Genomic DNA, 22,842 nt, shown 5'->3' with positions numbered 1-22,842 from the left:
GCTGGGTACTCCGTAAAGCCTCTCAAGTCACGGATACACCAAATCTTGATAGAACCTGGTTATCATACGGAAACAGCCCGAAATGTCTCGGGTTATGAAGCGGAAAACCACCTTGACCACGCGGATCCTGAAAAGCCTCATAAAACCCGCAACATACCCGGGGAACGAGATGGAGTCAGCTGGTGCAAGTGTGTAGCGAGTGCACTAGCCACGCAGTAAATACTCGATGATGCTATGGCTGCATGCCTGAGGAGCTGCCTTCGGTCGATGTGTGCCCGATGTCTTGCATTCCCCACAGCAACGCTTACTCCCAAGCAAGACTTGCAATTGATACGCATAGGGTACCCAAGTTTGGATTCTATGAGGCAAATTTCATCGGGGTTTGATCTCCCCTCCCGCAAGTGCATTGCATTTTGTTTTTCAATCAAGATGATTGGTGTACTATACGGAGTACCGCTGCAGATACCTCATGCTGATGGGGTTGTTTTCAAATCTCCTGCAATTCTTGCATTAGGCAGCCTGATATCAATTTGAAAGGTGCAACCCTGGTCAGCAACGTCCTCGTCAGCCTATCATAAAACACGCTCTGATACCTTCAGCTTCCCGCGTTCCATTCCTCCTATTTTAGGCGAACCTGCATCTCGCAGCCCCTGGTCTCTATTCGCTCACGGGCCCTCGTGCTGCAATGGATAGGGGATTCCACAAGGTCTCCTTATGGCTGATCTGTGAACCCCCACACTAGCTGTTGCGGGGTTGGCTCAAGCAGCTGTAGCTGTGCATGAGGATTGATCCTTTTACTACAGAGGTTGGTGCGGAACCAAATGCGCAACTTACTCCTGCTCATCCGATATGCTCGGCTCCTCTTATATAGAGAGCCGCCTCGCTACTCCCTATATCAATAGACCCGCTTAACTTTTGATACATGACTTGGGTAGCTATGGTTTATGATACCTCGAAAACAGCTCAGCTTGCTAGTTGTATCAAAAAACTAATTATGAAAACGCTAGTTAAACATTTCAAACCGGGCTGATCACTCCCAAGGATTACCCACAACGGCCTGTTGCAGATTTAACGTGGTCCGGCCTAATTTCGGTCTCACAGTGCGATCAGATAGCTACGGGTAGGATCAGAGCGTTTTTTTTTTTTTTTTTTTGCTACAGAGTCCGTACTAAAGACCTATTTCTCCCTATCGGCGTATGAAATGAAGCGGCCTGTCGAATTCTATGGGAAACGTATCCCAGCTGCACTTGAGAAAGCAAAACATATACTCTGGACGGAGTAACTAATCTACTGTACAGCATGCACTCACTCAATGCATGATACTAGACTAGGTATAGATAAACCAATGTACTTGGCCTGAGTACCACTTAGCTCATGGGCTATCCGTCAGTCAATATGGGCTCAATGGCTTGTCAAAGCGTCGTTGGGACTAGTTGGGCCTAACTCATCGGCCAACTCGCTGGCCCACCCTACCTCAAATGGTATACAGAATAAAATTGCATCGTTAACAAAAAAAAGAGCTTGAATAATAAATGTATGTGTATTTCTACGGAGTAGATTTATAACCACAGCCCGCTCACGCATTTAAAACAATTCTGTCGTATCATATTCCAATTCTTACACTAACCACTGGAATCCGAGAGCGCCTTGCAAGAAAAAAAGGGGGCGAATATGCGAATATAGCAATATATCAATAACTACCTGGGGCTTGAGATATTCAAAACAACTCATCCTAAAAAGATAGATCTATACTTATCCAAAATGTAACAATTGACGTATCGCACGCTTGATCACTGATGGCTTAGGCTTAGGGTCGCGAACCCTCTCCCACTCCCCGTTAAAAGCATTGACAAGCCAGTCAGAAAGACCTATGGGAGAAACAATGGTTAATGACAATCGCTATTGGGGAAAATAGAATAGAGTCCTTACGTTGATGAACCATCTTGTATGCATGATGGAAGTAGATTCCGTGATTTGAATCCGGGAATACATGAACATCGTAATTGTTCACACCCATAAGGTCAAATTTATCCAACAGTGTGAGAGAGTTTTGGAAATGGACGTTGTCATCCGCCGAACCATGCATTATCAAAAATCGGCTAGTTTGCGATAAAGAAGTCGTATTTGATATTGATGAATTGTCATATCCTTCCTTGTTATGCTGTGGCATATGCATGTAACGTTCCGTGTATATGGAGTCTACATAAAAATTAGATTGTCTGGAACAAAGTAGGTTGAACGGGCTCGTTTGGATGTAAAGGTCCTTACCATAATATCGCCAGTCCGTCACTGGAGCCACCGCCATACCATACTGGAAAGTTTCCCCCGCATCTTGTTCAAGAGTTTTCAATGTCATGAACCCGCCGTAACTCCAACCCCATATTGCCATTCGAGTCTTGTCAACGTAGTGTTTTTTGCCCCATTCCTTAGCGGTTTGAATTTGGTCATGGGCTTCATAGTAACCAAGGTTTCCTCGTACTATGCATCTAAATTTTCGACCGTTGAACCCGGTGCCCCTGCCGTCGACAGTGACGACGATGTAGCCTAGGTTGGAAGCAACGTAGGACTGAAAATCAACGGCGAATTTTTTGCTAACCTTTTGGGATCCAGGACCTCCGTACAACTGGAAAAGAACGGGGTATTTTTTCGTCTCGTTAAAGTTTGCGGGCCGTCGCTCGACAACAGGCAATGCAAATCCGTCAACTTTAATCGTTGAGTAGTGCAGCGAGGGTAGAGCAAATTCATTCGAAAGCCTAGCCAGATTCTTGTTTTCCTCGATGATTTCCGCATAGTTGTCTTCATTGCTAGGAGAACTGATAATCTTCTGCATTGGAATATTGGGTCCCTGGTATTTCAATAGCATGTAGCCGGCACCATTAGAGAATGAAACATCATAGTATGCAGATTTTTCAGTATTTTTGAGTTGCTGAAGCTCCGAGCCGTCGAGTTTCACGCTGTATACGTGCCTGTCGATCGGACTCTCCTTAGTAGTAACAAAATATACAACGTTATTCTTGAGGTCAACGGCTGAAGGGGCATCAACAACCTCCCAATTTCCAGAGGTGAGCAACTTCGGCTTAGGGTTTTCCAACGGTGTGAAATATGCAAGGTGGTTATAGCCTTCATGTATAACAGTGTCGATATACCCATCATCTGTTCGGCCAGCAGCCGGATCAGAGGGTATATACCTTGTGGTGTGTGATGGCTCAACCCACCCACCATCAATTTCACCAATGTTGTCCGATCGGACTATTTTGCCCTCTCGCTTAGTCGAATCGATGATGGTCACCTTGACGATGTCGCTTTCACGGTTTGTTTCTCGGACCAACATTTTCCCTCCAGAGGCGGGAATGACTTCCACTATAATTTTGTCGTCATCTATGAAGTTATCCTTCACCTCAACCGAGAAAGTATCTCCGCGTTCGACATCATGAAACTGAAGGTTGACTATAGGGTTTGGCGCGCCAGCTTTGGGGTATTTAATTTGTTGGACGTATGGGTACGCTTCTTCATCTGGTGGTGAGGTATAGCCCGGTGGTTTCGAAAGATAGAAGTCTACAGGAAACTCTGGGACCATTGTCTCGTTTGTACGGAGGAATGAAATATACTTCCCGTCAAGTGACCACCATGTGGCACTGTTTCCTTCAAAAACCTCCTCTTCATATACCCAGTCGGGTATTCCGTAGAATAGGTCTGCCCCTCCATCAGTTGTGATACGTTTGACAGTCTTTGAAGTGAGGTTTCTGAGGAACATATTATTATCCCTTGTAAAAGCAACAGCATCAGAGGTTGGGGACCAAGAAGCAAGCTGTATTCTCTTCTTGGGTGCTTCTGGGTCAAGAGGTTGGGCCTTCTGGGTCTTGACATCAAACAGCCAGTATAATCCAGTGTAAGAATGCCTCCAGTTCTTCTTTTCCCTTGACATGACAAGCACGGTTTTCATATCTGGTGATGGCCAAATCTGATCGGGAGTGATGGGTTCGTCGTCATAAAAGAACATCGAGTCCTTCATCAGCGTAATTGACTTGTTGTTTGCCTGCATGCCATGGAAATTCCGGACGTCTTCCACATGAAGATACGGTCCAATCCCTCCCTCACTTTTCTGCAACAGCAACCCATCTTCTCCCTTGGGCCCAGCAATCCATGATATCGTATGTTCAACAGGCACCCATGCCTGGTTTAGAACGTCATCCAGTGTAATTTTGGCGCGGTCGTATGGACCAGCAGGTACGGTGATATGGCCTCCTGAGCCACCGGGGTTTTTATCTGCTGCATTTCCGCTATGGCTTGGGGATGCAATGAAGAATATAAAGGCCACGGCCCAACCACCAACACAGAGTGCCACGAGCAGCCAGAATGCTATTTGTGTTCTCCGCTGTGTATGCTTCCCGCCTGATGGAATGTAATCATCTTCTCCTAAGCCTTCCTCCTCGTCATCATCATCGCGGTATTTCTCATTCTTGTATCTGTCTCCTGCCTGACCACCTCGCTTGTCTGCTGGTTTGGACGGTCCTGCAGCCGTGTGACTGGCGTCGTCGACGAGGGTAAGTGATATGGAAGCCGTTGAAGACGAATCGATCGAGTCTCGAGAGCCTCGTCCGCGGCCCGTGAGTGGAATGACTTCTTCGTCGTTGATGCGGTTATCGGATCCCATCTTGTCTGGCCTCTCGGGAGCCTCCCACTGATCCGTTTGCGATCGCAGCACAGTATTATAAACAACGTCTAACGGATCAAATCATATCTCTGCTCTTCCACTTCCGCGCATCAAAGAGCCTTGGTGAGGAGGTCGTTATACCAACATATGGCGAGTTGAAAGGCTGTTGTAGTCTGTAACCTTGGAAGCTCCAACAGTTTGGGCCAGTCATTGGCTGGATGGAAATAGGGAACGCTTGGCAGGAGGATCAATAGATAGAGTTTATGCGTTTCCCCGGACTTTTACTCATAATGATACTTCTAAGATGTTATTGATATATAAGTATGGGGGTAGGATTGGATTATGGAATAGTTTGCATTGCTATATTAAGGAAAAGCGCCAAGAACGGGTGGGAAAAATAACAATGGAAATAGGGTACAATGCGGTGGTAGGAACGCGGTAGGAAAAGATGCCACTTCAAAATGACAAGATGCAATCAATGTGTTATATACAGGTAGTGTCTGAATAGAAATTCTCCGTCACCGAAGTCCTCCCCTCGCCGAGTTTCGGTGTATATAACCGGGGAACATCACCTGCTAAGGGTTGATTCTCCACTAGACGTGTCTAGTATGTACGCTTGAATGGTGGAACAGCCTTGCATTCGGCCTCGTCGAGAGTGGTTCCGGTAACAGCACGGTATGTGAGGTCGACCTTACCATGGGGCTCCTTTTGGAAGGTAAGGGTATGCTTCATCCAGTTCTTGTCGTCTCGTTCGGGGTAATCCTCGCGAGCATGGGCCCCACGAGATTCCTTACGGTTGGCTGCGGCGGTTGCGGTTTGGGTACTAGAGGTTTTGGTAAGCATATATGAAAGAGAGTTAAACGGGCCATGAGCTGGATGTGAGATAGAAACTTACGCGCAAGTCAACAGGTTCCTCAATTCCAAAGTCTCAACAAGGTCGGAGTTCCAGATCATGCTGCGGTCCTTGATAGCAACATCGGCGTAGGTTTTATCAACCTCGTTGATCTTAGCAACACCCTCGTCCAAACTTTCCTGAGTTCTGAAAACGCTGACGTCAGTCTGCATAGTTCTCTGCATAGCGTTTCTGATCTCGAAGGTAGATTTGGATCCATCAGCAGTTCTGGCTTTGTCAAGGGCGGCAATAGACTCAGCACCAGCGTCAGCACTGATCTCCTTGTGTGGAGCTCCAGGAGATGCCTTATCCCTGACGGTATGAGAGACAGCACGGCCAAAAACGATAAGATCGAGGAGAGAGTTGGCTCCAAGACGGTTGGCACCATGGACGGAAACACAGGCGGCTTCACCACAAGCATACAGACCAGGAACAATCTTGTCATTGCCACTCTCGTCGATGGTGATGACTTCTCCGGTGTATTTAGTTGGGATACCACCCATGTTGTAGTGGACAGTTGGGAGGACAGGAATTGGCTGTTTGGTAACATCGACACCAGCGAAGATAGAGGCGGTTTCGGAAATACCGGGGAGACGCTCGTGGAGAATTTCAGCGGGAAGATGGCTAAGTTGAAGGTAGATGTGGTCCTTATCCGGGCCGACACCACGTCCCTCACGGATTTCCATTGTCATGGATCGGGAGACGACGTCACGACTGGCCAAATCCTTGGCGGTTGGGGCATATTTCTCCATGAATCGTTCACCGTTGGAGTTGAGTAGGTAACCACCCTCACCTCGGGAACCCTCGGTGATAAGACATCCAGCACCGTAGATACCAGTAGGATGGAACTGAACGAATTCCAAATCCTGGTTGGGGAGTCCAGCACGAGCAACCATAGCCATACCGTCACCAGTGCAGGTATGGGCGGAAGTACAGCTGAAGTAGGCTCGGCCGTATCCACCGGTGGCTAGAACGGTGTGGTGGGCGCGGAATCGGTGGAGAGTACCATCCTCCTGGTTATAGGCAATGATTCCCTTACATTCACCGTCTTCCATGAGTAGATCCATGGCGAAGTATTCGATGAAGTAGTTGGCGTTGTGGCGGAGGGATTGACCATAGAGAGTGTGGAGAAGGGCATGGCCAGTTCTGTCAGCAGCGGCACAGCATCGATAAGCCTGGCCACCTTTTCCGAAATCTTGCGACTGTCCACCGAAAGCTCGCTGGTAGATACGTCCGTCCTCAGTTCGAGAGAAGGGGCAACCGTAGCCCTCGAGTTCGATAACACTCTGGGGGGCTTCTCTGGTCATGTAATGAATAGCGTCTTGGTCACCAAGCCAGTCGGATCCCTTCACGGTATCGTACATGTGCCATCTCCAGTCATCTTTGTGCATGCTGGGAGAGATTGTTAGCAAATCTCAGCTCAGATATATACATAAAACGGATCAACATACTTTCCAAGCGCAGCGTTTATACCTCCCTGGGCAGCAACTGTGTGACTTCTTGTGGGGAAGAGCTTTGTGACACACGCGGTGTTGAAGCCGGCTTCTGCGAGACCGAAAGCCGCTCGCAGACCGGCACCACCAGCACCTACGACGACAGCATCGAATTCATGGTCCTATAAATGTCAGGCGGAGCGTCCCACAGAGGTAGAATATATTCCAATTGGGCGTCTAGACGTACGATGACGGGGTATTTCTGTGAGACGAAGGGAGAAGCTTCCTTCGCGCGTAGAGGCTGACTGGCGATGATTCGAGCTGCAAAGTTGGAAATTCGGTCAATTCGAGTTCAAATGACTGCGACAATCCGACGAGGACACATACCTGCAGTGCGAGTTTGCGAGAAATACCTCTTCTGGTCCCGTAGAGCCCGAGTGAACTGCGATCCAGCGTGGTCAGTAGGCTGGACACAAGATCAACAACCCGAACGGGAAGCCCTACCTGACGTGTCGGAGCGATGCTCCGGAGACCACTGAAGCTCATGATGCTACTCCAGCCAGCAGAGTTATGTGCGAGACTGCAATGAGTGAATTGATGGGTGGGCGAGTATGGAATGCTTCAATGTTTCGATGCTGGGCGAGTTTCTTCCAGGTGCGAAGTTGGCTGCAAAACGAAAGCTTATATAAGCACCCTCATCCCGAGGCTCGTCCAGCCAATCAGAGGCCGTCTATCGGTCAGCTTACCCGATTTAGCCCGATCCATGGCACGTGATATCGATGTTCCTGAAGGCAAGGCATAAAACTATATAACTACAAAAGACAGATAGGATGTGCCAGGGAAGAGAAACGCTAAGTGCTTCTATTTAATGAACAGTAGTATAACATGTTGATGCGGACGCACCATTCAAATCCGCGGTACCCCATCCAATCCACGCCCCGGCCGGAAGTTCAAAGGAGAGGGTGATGTTTAGTTGTATTGCATGTACGTGGCCGTGGAGTTGAATTTCAGGTTACCCTTGATGACCTTGTCCACGGCGGCCAAAAAGTCCTTCTCGGTTGCGACCTTGCGGCGTGCCCTGATGGCGAACATGCCCGCTTCGGTAGCAACACTGCGCAGCTCGGCACCGGTCGAGTTGGGACATAATCGTGAGATGAGCTCCCATCTTATGTCACGCTCCACCGACATGCTCTTAGCGTGAATTCGCAGAATATTAGCACGTCCATCTAGATCGGGAAGAGAGAATTCGATCTTTCGATCAATACGGCCGGGTCTCATCAGGGCAGGGTCGAGAGTCGACGGTCTGTTGGTGGCAAACATAACCTTGATGTTTCCTCTAGAGTCGAAACCGTCCAGCTGTGTGATCAGTTCCAACATAGTTCTCTGGACCTCGTTGTCACCGCCAGCACCGTCGTCGAAACGAGCACCGCCAATAGCATCGATTTCGTCGAAGAAGATAATGCACGCCTTCTTGGTCCGGGCCATCTCGAAAAGCTCCCTCACCATCCTAGCACCTTCGCCGACATATTTCTGAACAAGCTCACTGCCAATAACACGAATAAATGTTGCGTCCGTTCGGTTCGCCACTGCTCGCGCGCAAAGAGTCTTTCCGGTTCCTGGAGGTCCATAGAGCAGAGCTCCCTTGGGAGGGTCTATTCCAAGGCCAACAAATCGCTCAGGTGATAGAAGTGGCATCTCTACAACTTCTCTGAGTTTTTCGATCTGTTCTTTACTTCCTCCAACATCGCCGTATGTAACATCAGGTTTATCTTCAACCGTCATCATCGTAACACTGGGATCGATCTTTGGAGGCAGCGGTAGGAGAATTTGGTACTTATTCCGGTCGACACTGTTGAGCGGTTATTGTTATTAGTAAATAGACACGCATATTGGCACCACTCTCTAACTTACCCTACTCGCATTCCCTCTTCGATATCTGTAGGACTGACACGTTCACCCAAGTTTACTACAAACTTGGCGATCTGCTTCACGTTGATGACATATTTGCTCTTGTCGGCGTCCTTTTCATCCTGAATAATCTTTGTACACCGAGCAACTTGTAGAGGCTGCTCTTCCGCCATCCGCTGCCTATCTGCCGCAACATCCCAGAGATGTGGTGGTGCCAGCCCTGTGTCGGACTCCTAGAAGAGAATGAGTAACCAAAGTCATAGCAAGGACCATAGCGGCAGCACATACTTTAACCCCTATCTTCTCATTTACGCTTGCTTGTTTGTCCTTGATCTGTTTCTCGAGCTTCTTTATCGCAGCAGCATATGGGGCGGCGCCGTACGTTTTCAGGACCTGGATATCCCTTCACAGAGGTTAGCACATCTATCATCAAACAGCGGCCAGGTAGACTAACTCATCCGTCAACGGCGTTATCTTCTTCTCGGGCTCGTCATCGTCGGCAAAATTCTTCTTGTACTTCTCCCAGTTCTGGCCCGTGGCGCTGGGCATGTTGACGTTGTGATGGTCAGGAACGAGACCGGCGTAAAATGAACGGGATCGAGGAGCAGAATAGAAGCGAGCGTAAAGAATAAGCGGTAGCTGTAGCTGGTAGAAGACGGCGCTCCGAGTGGTGTCCTGGGTGAGGTGTGTGTTTGTTGTCACAAGAGCTGTTGCAAGGTCGAGGTTCCGGATGAAGCTACACCTTTCTAACGCTAGGAGATCGCGCCAAGCATCTCACCTACGAAATTCTATGGAAAGCTCACAAATCCAAACTCCCTCCACAAGCGTGGTGATAATAATATTCAACAAAACACAACCCGATTTTCCGCCAACGAGGCTACGAATTTCAAGATGGCGGCTGCTCTAGGTATTCAGGGAACTATGAATAATACTTTCAAGGTTGGTGTTTCCGTTATCGCCTTTAATCTGTTAATCGGTGCCTAAATGTACTGACCTTTACTAGGATAAGGAGAAGCCCATGGCGGTTCGCGCTGCGAACATCATGGCAGCCAGAGGTATGGTTGGCTTCATTGCTGCACTGAGGAACGTTTGCTAACTTGAAATATAGCCGTTGCGGACGCTATAAGGACGGTACGATAGCTTCATCCTCTAATCTAACAGAACGCGGGGCTAACTTGTAGCAAAGTCGCTTGGGCCAAGGGGTATGGATAAGATGGTATGTCGAGCAATTATTTACTCTCACGGCTATCTATACTAACGGGATGTTCCTCTAGATACAAACTGGAAAGGGAGAGACGATAATTGTACGTTGAAATCTGTGATATCGACCCACCGGATGCCCGCCCTACTGACCCCCCTGAACACAGACGAACGATGGAAATACCATGTTGAAGGATATGGCTGTTATGCACCCCGCTGCTAAAATGCTGGTAGACTTGAGTGCGGCACAGGATGTTGAAGCTGGTGACGGCACTACGTCCGTTGTTGTCATTGCTGGAAGTCTATTAGGGGCCGCAGAGAGATTACTTTCCAAAGGTACGATAGTGTGAACTGCCGTTTCGAGCTTCATTCCTTTAACACCTGTATCTAGGACTACATCCTACTGTCATCTCCGAGTCCTTCCAGCGCGCTGCTGCCGCTGCAGTCAAGATCCTCGAAGGAATGTCCCAGCCAATCTCCCTATCCGATAGGGCTATTCTCCTCCAAGCCGCATCGACCTCGTTGTCTTCAAAGATTGTCTCTCAATACTCTAGTCTCCTCTCTCCCATGGCAGTAGACTCTGTTCTCCGTGTTATTGACCAAAAGACTGCCGAAAACGTTGATCTCCGCAACATTAGAATAGTGAAGAAGGTTGGCGGTACGATTGAAGACAGCGAGATGATTGATGGTTTGATAATGAACCAGCCTGTGATGAAGAGCGCGGGTGGTCCTACCAGGGTGGAAAAAGCCAAGATTGCTCTTATCCAGTTCCAACTGAGCCCTCCCAAGCCAGATGTTCGTAACCCGTGCCCCTCCACTCAACTTGATGATACTAACCACCGCAAAACTTATAGATGGAGAACCAGATTGTTGTCAACGATTACCGACAGATGGATAAGATTCTCAAAGAAGAGCGCACGTATCTCCTCAACATGATCCGAAAGATCGCCAAGACCAAATGCAATGTTATCCTTATTCAGAAATCGATTCTACGAGATGCCGTCAACGACCTTTCTCTCAACTTCCTTTCCCGTGTCAAGATCCTCGCTGTGAAGGATATCGAGCGTGACGAAGTAGAGTTCGTCTGCAAGAGCTTAGGCTGCAAACCCATTGCTAACATCGACTCCTTTACCGACGATAAGCTTGGAACTGCTGACTTGGTCGAGGAAGTGAACTCGTCCGGATCCAGATACCTCAAGATCACCGGCATCCGCACCCCAACCGTTGCCCAGACCGTATCTATCGTCGCACGTGGAGCCAACAGCTTGATTCTCGACGAGGTGGAACGTTCTCTCCACGATGCCCTCTGCGTGGTTAGATGTCTGGTTAAGAAGCGTGCCCTGATTGCCGGTGGAGGAGCTCCCGAGATCGAAATCGCACAGGCCTTGGCCAAGCAAGCCCGTCTCTTGACCGGAACTGAAGCTATCTGCTGGAAAGCATTCGCCAGCGCCATGGAAGTCATCCCAGTTACCCTTGCTGAGAACGCAGGCTTGAACAGCATCAAGGTCGTCACCGATCTTCGCCATCGTCACGAGATGGGTGAGAAGAACGCCGGTGTAAGCATCCGAAGCGGCGGTGTCAAAATCAACATAGCCGATGAGCGCGTTCTGCAGCCACTGTTGGTTAGCACAAGTGCAGTTGAGCTTGCAGCTGAAACCGTCAAGCTTATTTTACGAATTGATGACATTGCTCTGTCGAGATAAGAGAGGATATAGCGGGGAAGACAATAGTCTTTGACTGTTGGGACGATTTTGAGGTGCGTGCTGCCGCCTGGGGTCCGGGCCGGTATGTTTTTGATAATAAACATGGTACATGATAAAAGTCTCAGCATAGGTAATAGAAATCCAAAACTGTTTTGTCTGATCTATTTGTTTGCTTGCCGGAAATATATCTAAATTAGGTACACACCAACATATTGTCCTACGCTGCCCAACTATTCCGGATAGGGGTATATAGAGTGATATTCCGTATGCTATGTATAGATGCCCCCCCGAGACCGCCAACAGTATAAACTGCGCCCAATCGGACCCTACCAACATCCAGATGGCCCCTACGGTCTCTATATCAAGCGCAAGAGCAAGGGGCGTATGCAGATGCCATGGAGAGCGCGCTAAACCCGTGACCGTGGTTGGACAAGACGTGGCTGAGTAAGCATGCTTATATAATATCCAACATCAACTTCCGCGCGGTGCAAAAAGATGATTCGCTTTGCTGTTTGCGGTTGCATCGCGCCAACCCGTCGTGCAGCACAAGCAACCGGCACTGCACCCCTTTCAAGGCGATTATTACGATGGATACCCCGAGTGGCCGTTGCCAGGGCAGTGCCGTTTGCGCCCGCCCTGGATTTCTTTTCTTTATGCCCGTGGCTCCCTTCAGCCGGGGTCTCTCAAGGGGAGGAGACCACGTCCTTCCATCAGAGCCCATGGCCTGAGTGCTTTTGTTGCCATCCGTTCTTTTCTATAGTTTCACTGCGCGGAGACGTGGATAATATCTCATCTCTGGTATTATCCCGCAATGTCCACTGGGGCTAGGATTGCGGAAAAGTCTACTTCCGGATAATATACTTGTACCACCACCCGTGGACCGGTTGCTGCCACTTTTCACTCTCGACCATCCATTCTCAAGCGAAGAGATAGTCTGCTACCAGAAACCATGACAGACAAAACACCTCCCTTTCGCAGCCCTGACAGTCATGACACGGATTGTGAGAAGGGTAGCCAGTTCTATACATGTTCCAAGGGCTTGTTCAGGGGATGCTGTACGATAGATCCTTGCAACACTGGTGAGTGTCCGGATAGCCCAAAGAGTAGCTCTTTATTGTCGACTACCAGCAGCCGATCTTCACAAAAAACCCAGTCCCAGTCCCAGACTCGGACCCAGACCCGGACGACATCGAACCTCACCAGCTCCTGGACCACTATCCACACCTCCATACCGTCAACAAGCAACAGCTCAGCATCCACAATATCTACCTCATCTACAATATCCACGTCAGCTAGTAGCTCCTCATTTGCAACTGCCACAGAAACAGGGTCGACAGCTACCCCGGAGCCAGCTTATATCCCTTCAAGGCCTTCCCGCGGTGCTTTGATCGGTGGTATTGTAGGGGCCGTGGTTATTGTTCTACTCTTTCTCGGATTTGTATTATTCTGGTTCCTCGTTCGACGAAAAAGGAAAAATGCTGGAAAATGGGAAGGGACTCGTGCGATGATCACGGGCCGACGTAAGAAGGAGGCTGCCGAAAACATTGCCAGTCCCAGTTTAGAAAAATCTCCAGACCAGGGACTATGCGGTGAACTTGATGGTATGTTCTCATTTTTGGTATGACTTAATATCTAACTGCGCATTCTAACACGTCTGAATAGGGAATAATTACAGAGCTGAGATGTTTGCTCCGTCTGAAGGCTCTACCCTAAGCGCAAGCCCTAAAAAATTCAACGATTCCCCTTCAATCGGGTCCTCGTCCACCGCAAGCCCCAGCACACAAAGCATGACCTGGTCAAACGAAAAGATAGTCATACAAGATACTACCTCGTCCCCATTACGAGGATTTAGTCCGCTTTCAGCCACAAGACACGGGCACAATACTAGCTTGATCCCTAAGCTGTCGGCCACCACCTCATGCCATCCAGCTCTGGCTGAACTAGATAGCTCCGACCAGCAAACACCATCACCTTGCCCACAACCACCGCCACAGCAGCTTCCTCATCCACAGTCTCTTTGTCCTGCTGAAGGCGTTGTGTTAACCGTGACAACACCGGAAGGCGTCATATTACGGCCGAACTTGAACGATTCTACTAGCACGCAACAGCAACAATGTCGGGAACTAGAAGCTCCGTCCCATGTGATGAGCTTCATGGAGTATCCAGAAAAAAAGGGTCATAAAGGGAGTCCGTCTACCTAAGGGACTTTCCATACAATATACTTGTTCCCATGTCAGGAACACTAACAATCGTTTGCAGAATAACTTGCGCTGATATTTTTTATGTCACCGATATCTCCTCTATCTAAAGTCTGTTTTGTTGGTTATTGGGTTTATACCTGGCGGAAGTTACATTATTAGTTAGTAGTCCTGTATATAGAAAATTAAGAAGAGAATCAAATCAACTATCCATCCTTTTATCTAATTTCACTCTCTTACCTCCAGCGTATAGCATATCTCCCATAAACATTGAAAGAAACTTGTGCCTGGTATTATGTCACGTGACACAGGCCATCGAAACCATTTTTTTTCCCTTTTGCACACGAGCTTCAAGACGAGACAAGAAAGACGAGATTCCTGCAATTTAACCAGCACCTCAATTGCAGGAAATCCAAAGCCGCCAAAATGATCTGTCGACAGTGCCGCTCGTCTCTCCTCTCCCGCCTCCCATCCTCCCGACTTTCATCGTCTTCATACGCCAACCTCGCATCGCGGCAGCACCTACTATCCCAATCCCGATTCTACAGCTCCGCACCACCCACCGCAGAAACAAAAGCTACCTCGCCCTCTCCCGCCGGTGCTCCTTCAAAAGCTCGCCCAAAGGTCGTCAGCGCCACCCCTGCCGGCACAAAACTGGAGGGATTGAACTATGAGAAGAACAAACAAGACCCGATTGCGATGGAAGACCACGAATATCCGGATTGGTTATGGACTCTATTAGATAGTCCTGGTAAAAAGGCAGCGGCTGGATCAGTTGATGTTGCAAGTACGTTATATCTCGATATCGAACAGGCCAAGCTATATTTGAGCTGTGGAATCATCCGTTATATCAAGAGACATTTACTGACATATTCTGCTTTTTAGGTATGAATAAGAAAGCACGCAAGAAGCACGATAAGAAAATGGCTGCTTTGGCTGCTGGGAAGCCACGCCCGATTCCAGCACACGAGCAGGCCACTGACATTACGCCTGCGAGTTATAATATCGACCCTAGCGCTGGCGAAGCGCAAGCTGCTGATAATATCGAAGCCGCTACTTCTGGATTGGCTGTTAGGGAGGAAATCACCAAGAGTGCTCGTAATGCAAGGAAGAAGGCTATCAAGGAATCCAACTTCTTGCGCGGATTGTAAACGGCCTTGTCATGGGAGAGTACGAGCCTTTGGAGTAATTGGTTGATAGAGGTTATGGGATCTGGAGCCAAGAAGAATGGCTTGATATCTTTTGGCTGTATCATAACGGCCGGCTTGTGGAGGCAAAGCAGCTGTAGTCAATTTTTTACTCGCTTTTTGTATACTAACTTTAGAAAATACCTGTATTCTACAATGTTATTCCTGCAATGTATAACTTGCTCGGACGATTCTCATTACGAACATTATGTTACCAGAAAGATAAGATGAGCAAGGTCATTTGCAGCGGTCAAGGGAATGACTTAATGCCTCAAAGAGCTACGTGATTCGACAGGAACAAAACTTGAGAAGACAATGTTGTTTCTTCTTTATTTATATAAACTACTCCATAGTAAGGAATAGGTTTGTTTTTTCTCATATGATTCATCATCACAAGATAAATGAGCGGCTGCTACTTTCGAATTCGACTTGACAAAGCCAAGCAAAAGAACACAAAAGGATGGACAGAGTTAGAATGAGAACAAGAGACCCCTAACAAACAAGTTCCTTTTGGCCGTTTTGTCAGATGTAACGACGGTCCTCACATCTAAGCAGAGAGTGGGACTCTCTTGAATCCACCCTCTTCAGCAACCTTCTTCTGGAGAGCGCACATCTTCTTCTGGTCACCGGTTGGGTCAGTGGACTCTGGCTCCATCTCCCAGGTAAGGAACTCGTTGGTGTAGTTTGGCTTGAACGACTCGTCGAGAACGCCCAATCGCTTGCCGTACTTGGTCACCTTCTCCCAGTCACGAGCAACGTTCTTCAAGTCCTTGCTGAAGTAGGCGTAGGAGCGCTCGTAGATCTTGCGGTTCACGGCAGTGTCCATGATAGGCTTCATGTCAATGTATTCCTCGTACGCGGCTTCAGGCTTCTCCAAAACGTAGTCGGTAGCGCGCTTGACGGCCTTCATGAACTTCTGGACCTTCTCGGGGTTCTCGGAGATGAATTTCTCGTTACCGATGTAGAGGATGGAGCAGAAGCAGCAGCATCCTAGCTCAGCGAGCTCGTCGATGCGGAGCATCTGGACGTCGGAGCGAGGACGGTTTTGGCCGGCGAGCCACTCCTCGAGTTCGACCATCTGGACGTTCTCGAGACCGATTCCGGCGTCGATGTCACCTTGGATGATGGCCTTGCTGACGTTCATACCGCAGCGGATGGCGGTGTAGTCATCGGCAGTCATGCCATAGTACTTGGTGAGTTCGTCGATTTGGATCTATCACGGTCAGTACTGGCCAATTGATACAATTAGAACCTAGTAGGGGGAATCAAATACCTTTCCAAACTCTCCAACATAGCCGATACGCTTACCCTTCAAGGAGCGGAAGTCGGTGGTGATTCCGCTGTCCTTGAGGTAGACGACACCGGTGAATGGCTCGTCGAGGAGAGAACCGATGGACAGGACAGGGAAGTTTCGTGCCTTGGCCTGTTATACATCAACGTCAATATCTCAATATCGGAAGAGCAATTGATAGATAGCGAGGGCCACTGACAGCGAGGGTATGGATCATGGCCTTGAAACCCAGGTCGACCTTTTCACTTCCAATGATCTCGGTGACATCGGAAGGGTCATTTGGCTCCAAGATGGCGACCTTGATGCCTTCGTCCTGGAAGTATCCCTTCTTCTGGGCGAGGTATAGGGGGGCGTGGTACGGGGTAGCATGCCTTTCGAAACGTTACTTTCAAAGACGAGCAACCAATAAACAAAAGATAAGAATACAAAGAATAAACTGCAACAAAAAGAAATAGTCCATTTAAGCCACTCTCAAGACCTACCAGTTGGTGAGGAAGGTAATCTTATCGGTAGACATGATTACGGAGGTGAGGTCAAGAAAAACCCGACTGTGCATCGTTAGCATCACAAAGCACCCTCATACAGAGGGGTAAAATGGAACAGGGAGGAATAGGGAGAAGTGAAGTCGCGTGTGTCCTTTCGCTAGAATTATCTAGATCAAGTTCAGACAGTATAATCTCAGAACAGCCCGATGTCTCTCACCACAGCCACCAGCACCGTCACCGAGCACTGAAGCTGGTGACGACGATATATCTTCTGGCAGCTATGGAGAGAGACACCGAGCCGAACACCTGTCACTCGTGACTGATATGATATATACCACAATACCTTGACTCTCGGATGAATCCATAACGAACTGGGACAGCTCCATGGCAGGAAACCGTCCCCTGTATTCGCGACCTCGAAACTTCTGGCGCTTCGTACCGTCTGAGAGTTGTTGTAGGTGAGTTGGTAGATGAAATTGAGTGAGCTGGATGACTGAAATCGATGAATTGGCGATGTGTTTGGAAGAGAGAAAGGAAGAGGAAGAAAGGAAGAATTTAACGGGAGCGAAGGTGGGGGAGGGGCAAGGGAAACGCCAAGCTGGCAGGCAAGGGTTAACAACATACGAGGATGCGTTGGAAGGGAAGAATAGGGCTATATTAAAACTACCTAAGACGTTTTACCGCAAGGACAGGCTCGGGGAAAACGGGCAAGTAATTACATGTCGAAGGAGAAGGTCATCTGGCAAATTGGATACTAGCTCAAAATTGCAAAATGATCGATATAAAAAAGGGGAATTGAAGAAAAGAAGAAAAAACATCAAAAACATCAATTAAAACCCCAGTGAAACACCTCCCAATGCCGTTTGTCCGAGTTAACTCCGATCCCAGCCGCCAGTCTGTTGAAATCCCGCATTCTCTAAAGCTCCATTCATATCGCCATTCATATCGGTTTCGTCTGACATCATATATAGGTCGTTGGATGTTGGCGCTTCCGTTGATTCGGGTGAGCTGGTAAATAAACAAAAGAAAGGAAAATAGAGTCATTGAGATGGCAAGTCATGCTGAGACGCTGCCTCCGCTCCACCTGAACCTCCCCAGGCCGCCCTTCACTGCCTCCCTGCCGCACCCAGCTCCAGACGGGAACCCACTGCTTCCAGGCTCGCTGATGTTGCTTATTCCGTTTCCATATAGGCTGTGACCGGACTCGATCCTGCCTACTTCTCGTCCAAGAACGTAGCCGGCAGAGAAGCTGATGGCTGAAAAGAGCACGACGACACCGGCACTGATAACCCAGGTCATCACAGTCGGGCTGATGACTTGACTCGTCTCCGTGGCCATGGGCCGTCTGGCCTTTTTGGCTACCGAACGGTCCTTGGAGGGGCTGGCCTTTCGCTGGGTTTTCTGGCCTGCGGAAATGGGGGACCGTGAACGTCTGGGAGACACCGGTGTTGAAGATATGAATCGTGGTGGCTGGTGGGTACGTGTTGGTGCGATAGGTTCGTCTTCAGTGTCAGTAGCCCCCGGGAGGAGACGGAATGTTGATGGCTCGGCTCTGGGTGGTGATCGCTCAGCGACTGAAGGTTGGCTGTCGTTCTTGGGCAATCCGCGAGCAGCAGCTGCACAGGAGAGGAGAGTAGAGAGGCTTGCCCGTAGAGCTGCATCGTGGTCTGCTTGGTGTGATGGTGACATTATATTGAAGGGAGAGTGCTGAGGGTGTTGGTTTGAAGCGCGTCGGGAGCCAGCGTTCGGCAGGCTTGATCGTGAATTCCGCCGTGTGCTGGACCGATTCTGTAGTCTGGCGGAATCAAACGAGCTCCGCGATTGCGCTGTCCGTATAGATGCTGGTGGGTGAGAGAAAGCGTTGGGTTGTGGGTTAAATCCCAGCGCCGTAGATGTATCGTCTTCATCGTCGCTGGATAGCTGTTCATCCGACTGAGAAGATATTTCCGGTAGCATATTGATATCCGGTCTGAGTAGTCGTGTTGGGAAGTCGTCGTTCGAGACACGATCCGACTCGCTCTCCGTCTCTTCGTTCTCATCTTGACTGCTCCCCGTAGCACTTGACGGGCGATGTGAATAGGCGATATCTAAATCCTGCGGTGGAACATGATATCCGCCGTGGTGATGATGATGATGCTGTGCAGCCCGCCGCCTGCGAAGCTGTTGGACCCTTAGGCCAGTTGTAACGATCTCATCGGGCGCGCCGGCCGAAGATAGAGAAGAGGAGGAAGGCTGAGAAGAAAGTTCGATCCAAGAATCTACGTAATACCTGAATGAGTACATTGTAACACTTTGGCTTTGATATCCAATAAGTTGATGCATAAACGAGGTGTTTCATGCAGGGACGGGAAGATTTTCAGGGAAGATGTAGCAATGTTAGGCAGATACGGGAGTTGAATCCTGTTTCCAGAAGGGTCTATGCCAACTGGAAAGCCGATCAAGACCAGAACGAGACGTGAACTCACCTTCTGATCGACGTGGATGACCTCCCTGCGCGGTTTGAGGTCGTATGCCACGCCCTGGTGATGGACTATCCGCAGCCATGGTGGGTGGTAGAGGGCGTGGATTGCATGTATCTCCAAGTCGACCTCCACACGGTAGATAGCCGTATATATGCGTAGTCAACGACTGAAGCACTTGACTGATAGAGCCAGTATATAGACCTGGATCGATCTGGATAGATATGTAGATTCGAGTTAAATGTTTACTAGATAATCATAGTATCAGTATATGTCAACAAGTTCCACTATAGTCAGAGTGCTCCCCCTCACGCCCCCAACATCTCGGCTTAGGACATACACATGCAGTCAGAACAACAGCACAAGCCAGCTCCATGCGACTCCTCCGTCAAGTCACCAGAGGTGTAGTGGAAGAGATCCAAGAGAAGACGTCCAGCGCAATAAGTAGACAGGCTGAGCAGGAGGCAACTAGCCCTCTCACCTGACTAGAGCACGAGGAAGGCAGCCTGCATCAGTGTGAAAACTCGACTGCGTAGTTTGGCGCATCCAGTCTAGTCATACAAGACGGAGGCCAGCATCAAGAAGTGGTATAAAAGTGGTATAGAAGAGACGAAAAGAAGAAGAAGAGAAGATGAAGATATAAAGATGCGAAAGAAGAAAGATGACGATTGCGGGATGGCGGTGAAACTTCGTCTCCAGTTGCCGTATCAGGCGCAAATCAAACTGCTTATGTCATCATGGACGTGTGTATATGGCAGTGGCTATAAAGGTCAGCTGTACAACTTTAAGGGCAGTAGAGGGTGAGTGCGTTGCAGTAGTGGCAGAGAAGTGCGTGGCTGGAGCTACCCTACCCCGCAATGGCCTGATCTACGGCTGACTAAGCAGAAGATAAGAACTCATGGAGAAAAAAGATAGAAATTCGTTTTTTTATATTCTGCCCTAACAACACGACAGTAAGGAGATACAAGAAAACACTCTACAGTAGGAACAGGCGTAAAAGGGGAGGAAAATCAATTGCACAGACAAACTCCGGAAACAGGACTTTTTTTCGTTTTGGGATGGGGGTGTAAAGATGGGTGTTATACATTACCTGGAGAGTCATACACGCTCTACCGTTCGTAACAGGAAACCTTTTTAGAGTCGTCGATAAATCAGTTTAGAAAGTGGTCTTCTTGCCGGCGAAGGAAGAGCCTCCACGACCACCGCCACGGCCACCTCCACGGCCACCGCGGTCGCCGAAGCCACCACGACCACCGCCGCGACCACCACCGCGACCGCCAAAGCCACCACGGCCACCGCCACGACCGCCGCGGTCACCTCCAGATCCGGGCTGTCTGGGAGTGCTGAAGTCAAGACGGATGGCACGGCCACCAAGGTCAGCACCGTGCTCGGCCTCCATGGCAGCGCGAGCCTCGTCGACGGAAGAGAACTGGACGTAACCGAAGCCCTTTGGACGACCGGAGTCGGGGTCAGTTGGGAGACGGATGCCCTGGATGGATCCGTGCTTGGAGAAGAGCTCCTGGACCATGTTCTCGTCGGCGGAGAAGGAGATGTTTCCGATGAAGAGAGTGTCGCTCTCGGGGCTGGTCTGGTCACCGAAAGATTTGGCACGGCTGTCAGCGCGCTCGCGTGGGTTGGCACCGCCGGCGTTGTTGGCGCGGGCGTTGGCGAAGTCGAGGTTCAGCTTGCGGCCATCGAGGTCGACGTCCTTCTTAGCAGCGTGGGCCTTGACGGCATCCTCGACGTTGACGAATTCAACATAGCCGAATCTGTGTAGTTATATTAGTTGAAAGTTCTACTTTCATCAGTAAGAGGTGATTGAGCTTACCCTCTGGATCGGCCAGATTCACGGTCAGTGACGATGCGGACACCGCTGAGCTCACCGAACTCCTCGAACTCGGAGCGGAGCCACTCCTCATCGACGTTCCAGGACAAGTTACCAGCGAAGAGGTTGGCGGAAGCACCCTCTGGGACATCAACCTTGGCCTTCTTAGCAGCAGGTTCGGCGTCCTCCTCGGCCTTGCGTTTCTTCTGTGGCTTCTCAGCTTCTTCTTCCTCTTCCTCTTCCTCCTCGCTGGAATCGTCAGAATCATCAGAGTCGTCCTAAATATGTGGTTAGTTAGGCTGCTCAGTGGAACGAAAGACTTGGGGTTAGACCTACCTCCTTAGCAGCTTCCTCAGAGTCAGACTCCTCAGAATCGTCAGAGTCGTCGGAATCAGCTTCCTTAGCCTTGGTGTCCTTGACCTCCTTAGCAGCGACCTTCACCTCTTCCTCAGAGTCGTCAGAGTCGTCACTGTCCTCTTCCTCACTCTCGCTCTCACTCTCGGCCTTCTTGCCATTGGTAGCCTTGGCGCCATTCTTAACTGGCTTCTCATCCTCGGACTCGGAAGACTCGTCGGAAGAGTCGGAGGTGGCAGCACCGTTCTTGACAGGGGCGGCCTCCTCTTCGCTCTCCTCGCTCTCCTCAGAGCTATCAGAGTTAGAGCTGTCCGATGGAGTTGGAGCCTTCTTCTTGACCTCCTTGACCTTCTTAGCAGCGACCTTCTTGGCAGCCTCCTTTGCCTTCAGAGCGGCAGTTGCCTTCTTCACACCACCATCCTTCACCTTGGTGAGGACCTTGTCGCTCTTAGCGACAGATTGAGCCTTTGGACCCTTCATATTTGCTTCCCTGTTTCGCATAAAGGTCAGAATCGCCGGAGGGGAAGGAGACATGATTGTTGAGCAGGACTCACCACTTGATAATTGTTTAAAACGGAGAATAGAACGTCCCACTTGATAGCACCAGCCTTCAGTAAGGAACAGAGCCCACAATGCAATATTCAGTCAAGAACCAACAGGAACTAATCTCTCAAGCCCACAGATAATGTCACAAATAAGCCACAAGCCAACAAGACGGACACTCTTTCAAATGACCGGTCTATGTAGACGTAGATACGAGCAAGCAAAATCCCACAGATGTCAAGATATCCTAAGCCCTCAGCCGACAAGCGAACAGATAAAGCCCTCTGAAAATATGATCTCACGCGACAAGCCCACAGGAAGCCCACGGAACACTAGCGAGTTACGAAGAGTTCTACACAGAACGTATAGGTCTCTTTGCAATCACTCGAAAGCTGGAAGCCTTGATCAAGAGAAGAGAATAAAAGAGGTGTGATGTGTGATGGGGGGGAAAACGAAGAAAGAAGTCTCTGTGCGGGAAAGCAACTTGATATTTATCCAAGCTTTTTTTTCCGCTTTGAAGGCTGGGAACTTTTTTCTGCCATTTAAAATTTCACCCTCACCGCCCTTCGTAGCTCTCCACTTTTCTAGGCCTAAAGTAGTCTAGCGTCGGCCCTAGCTCTCGTGCCTGCTTAGTCATAACTCTACTCCTGGAAGTCCGAATTCGGTAATTCGCGACTCCTTCACGACTTTCTTTTGCATAGTTGCCAGGA

At 49.3% G+C, this 22,842-nt stretch overlaps 6 protein-coding genes across 6 annotated transcripts; 2 read left to right on the top strand and 4 right to left on the bottom strand.

Annotated features, from left to right (window-relative positions):
• Positions 1-1,752: 1,752 nt before the first annotated feature.
• GIQ15_04711 (dipeptidyl aminopeptidase) lies at positions 1,753-9,436 on the bottom strand (the record flags this gene model as incomplete). Its single annotated transcript, XM_033552128.1, has 13 exons — positions 1,753-1,868; positions 1,930-2,199; positions 2,269-4,722; positions 5,269-5,477; positions 5,550-6,938; positions 6,998-7,161; positions 7,227-7,300; positions 7,367-7,421; positions 7,484-7,529; positions 7,968-8,828; positions 8,891-9,120; positions 9,176-9,290; positions 9,342-9,436. The coding sequence occupies 13 exons, from the start codon at positions 9,434-9,436 to the stop codon at positions 1,753-1,755; spliced, it is 6,078 nt and encodes a 2,025-aa protein (XP_033405858.1).
• A 342-nt stretch (positions 9,437-9,778) lies between these two features.
• Positions 9,779-11,790, top strand: GIQ15_04710 (T-complex protein 1 delta subunit; the record flags this gene model as incomplete). The annotated part of the gene is made up of 8 exons (XM_033552127.1): positions 9,779-9,826; positions 9,891-9,942; positions 9,996-10,018; positions 10,074-10,103; positions 10,162-10,191; positions 10,255-10,423; positions 10,479-10,882; positions 10,942-11,790. 8 exons carry the CDS (start codon positions 9,779-9,781, stop codon positions 11,788-11,790), a joined length of 1,605 nt encoding a protein of 534 aa, XP_033405857.1.
• A 2,624-nt stretch (positions 11,791-14,414) lies between these two features.
• Positions 14,415-15,139, top strand: GIQ15_04709 (uncharacterized protein; the record flags this gene model as incomplete). The annotated part of the gene is made up of 2 exons (XM_033552126.1): positions 14,415-14,775; positions 14,874-15,139. 2 exons carry the CDS (start codon positions 14,415-14,417, stop codon positions 15,137-15,139), a joined length of 627 nt encoding a protein of 208 aa, XP_033405856.1.
• A 583-nt stretch (positions 15,140-15,722) lies between these two features.
• On the bottom strand, positions 15,723-16,983 carry GIQ15_04708 (Nmt1 protein; the record flags this gene model as incomplete). The annotated part of the gene is made up of 4 exons (XM_033552125.1): positions 15,723-16,388; positions 16,449-16,598; positions 16,666-16,837; positions 16,949-16,983. 4 exons carry the CDS (start codon positions 16,981-16,983, stop codon positions 15,723-15,725), a joined length of 1,023 nt encoding a protein of 340 aa, XP_033405855.1.
• A 1,024-nt stretch (positions 16,984-18,007) lies between these two features.
• GIQ15_04707 (uncharacterized protein) lies at positions 18,008-19,234 on the bottom strand (the record flags this gene model as incomplete). Its single annotated transcript, XM_033552124.1, has 1 exon — positions 18,008-19,234. The coding sequence occupies one exon, from the start codon at positions 19,232-19,234 to the stop codon at positions 18,008-18,010; it is 1,227 nt and encodes a 408-aa protein (XP_033405854.1).
• A 1,332-nt stretch (positions 19,235-20,566) lies between these two features.
• On the bottom strand, positions 20,567-22,123 carry GIQ15_04706 (uncharacterized protein; the record flags this gene model as incomplete). Its single annotated transcript, XM_033552123.1, has 3 exons — positions 20,567-21,179; positions 21,239-21,513; positions 21,572-22,123. 3 exons carry the CDS (start codon positions 22,121-22,123, stop codon positions 20,567-20,569), a joined length of 1,440 nt encoding a protein of 479 aa, XP_033405853.1.
• Between the last annotated feature and the right edge of the window lie 719 nt (positions 22,124-22,842).

The sequence above is a fragment of the Arthroderma uncinatum genome (assembly GCF_011692745.1).
Source record: "Arthroderma uncinatum strain CBS 119779 chromosome Unknown scaffold3, whole genome shotgun sequence".
Classification (NCBI taxonomy): Eukaryota; Fungi; Ascomycota; class Eurotiomycetes; order Onygenales; family Arthrodermataceae; genus Arthroderma; species Arthroderma uncinatum.
Note: the sequence above shows the minus strand (reverse complement) of the source record. Positions and strands in the feature narration are given on the sequence as shown.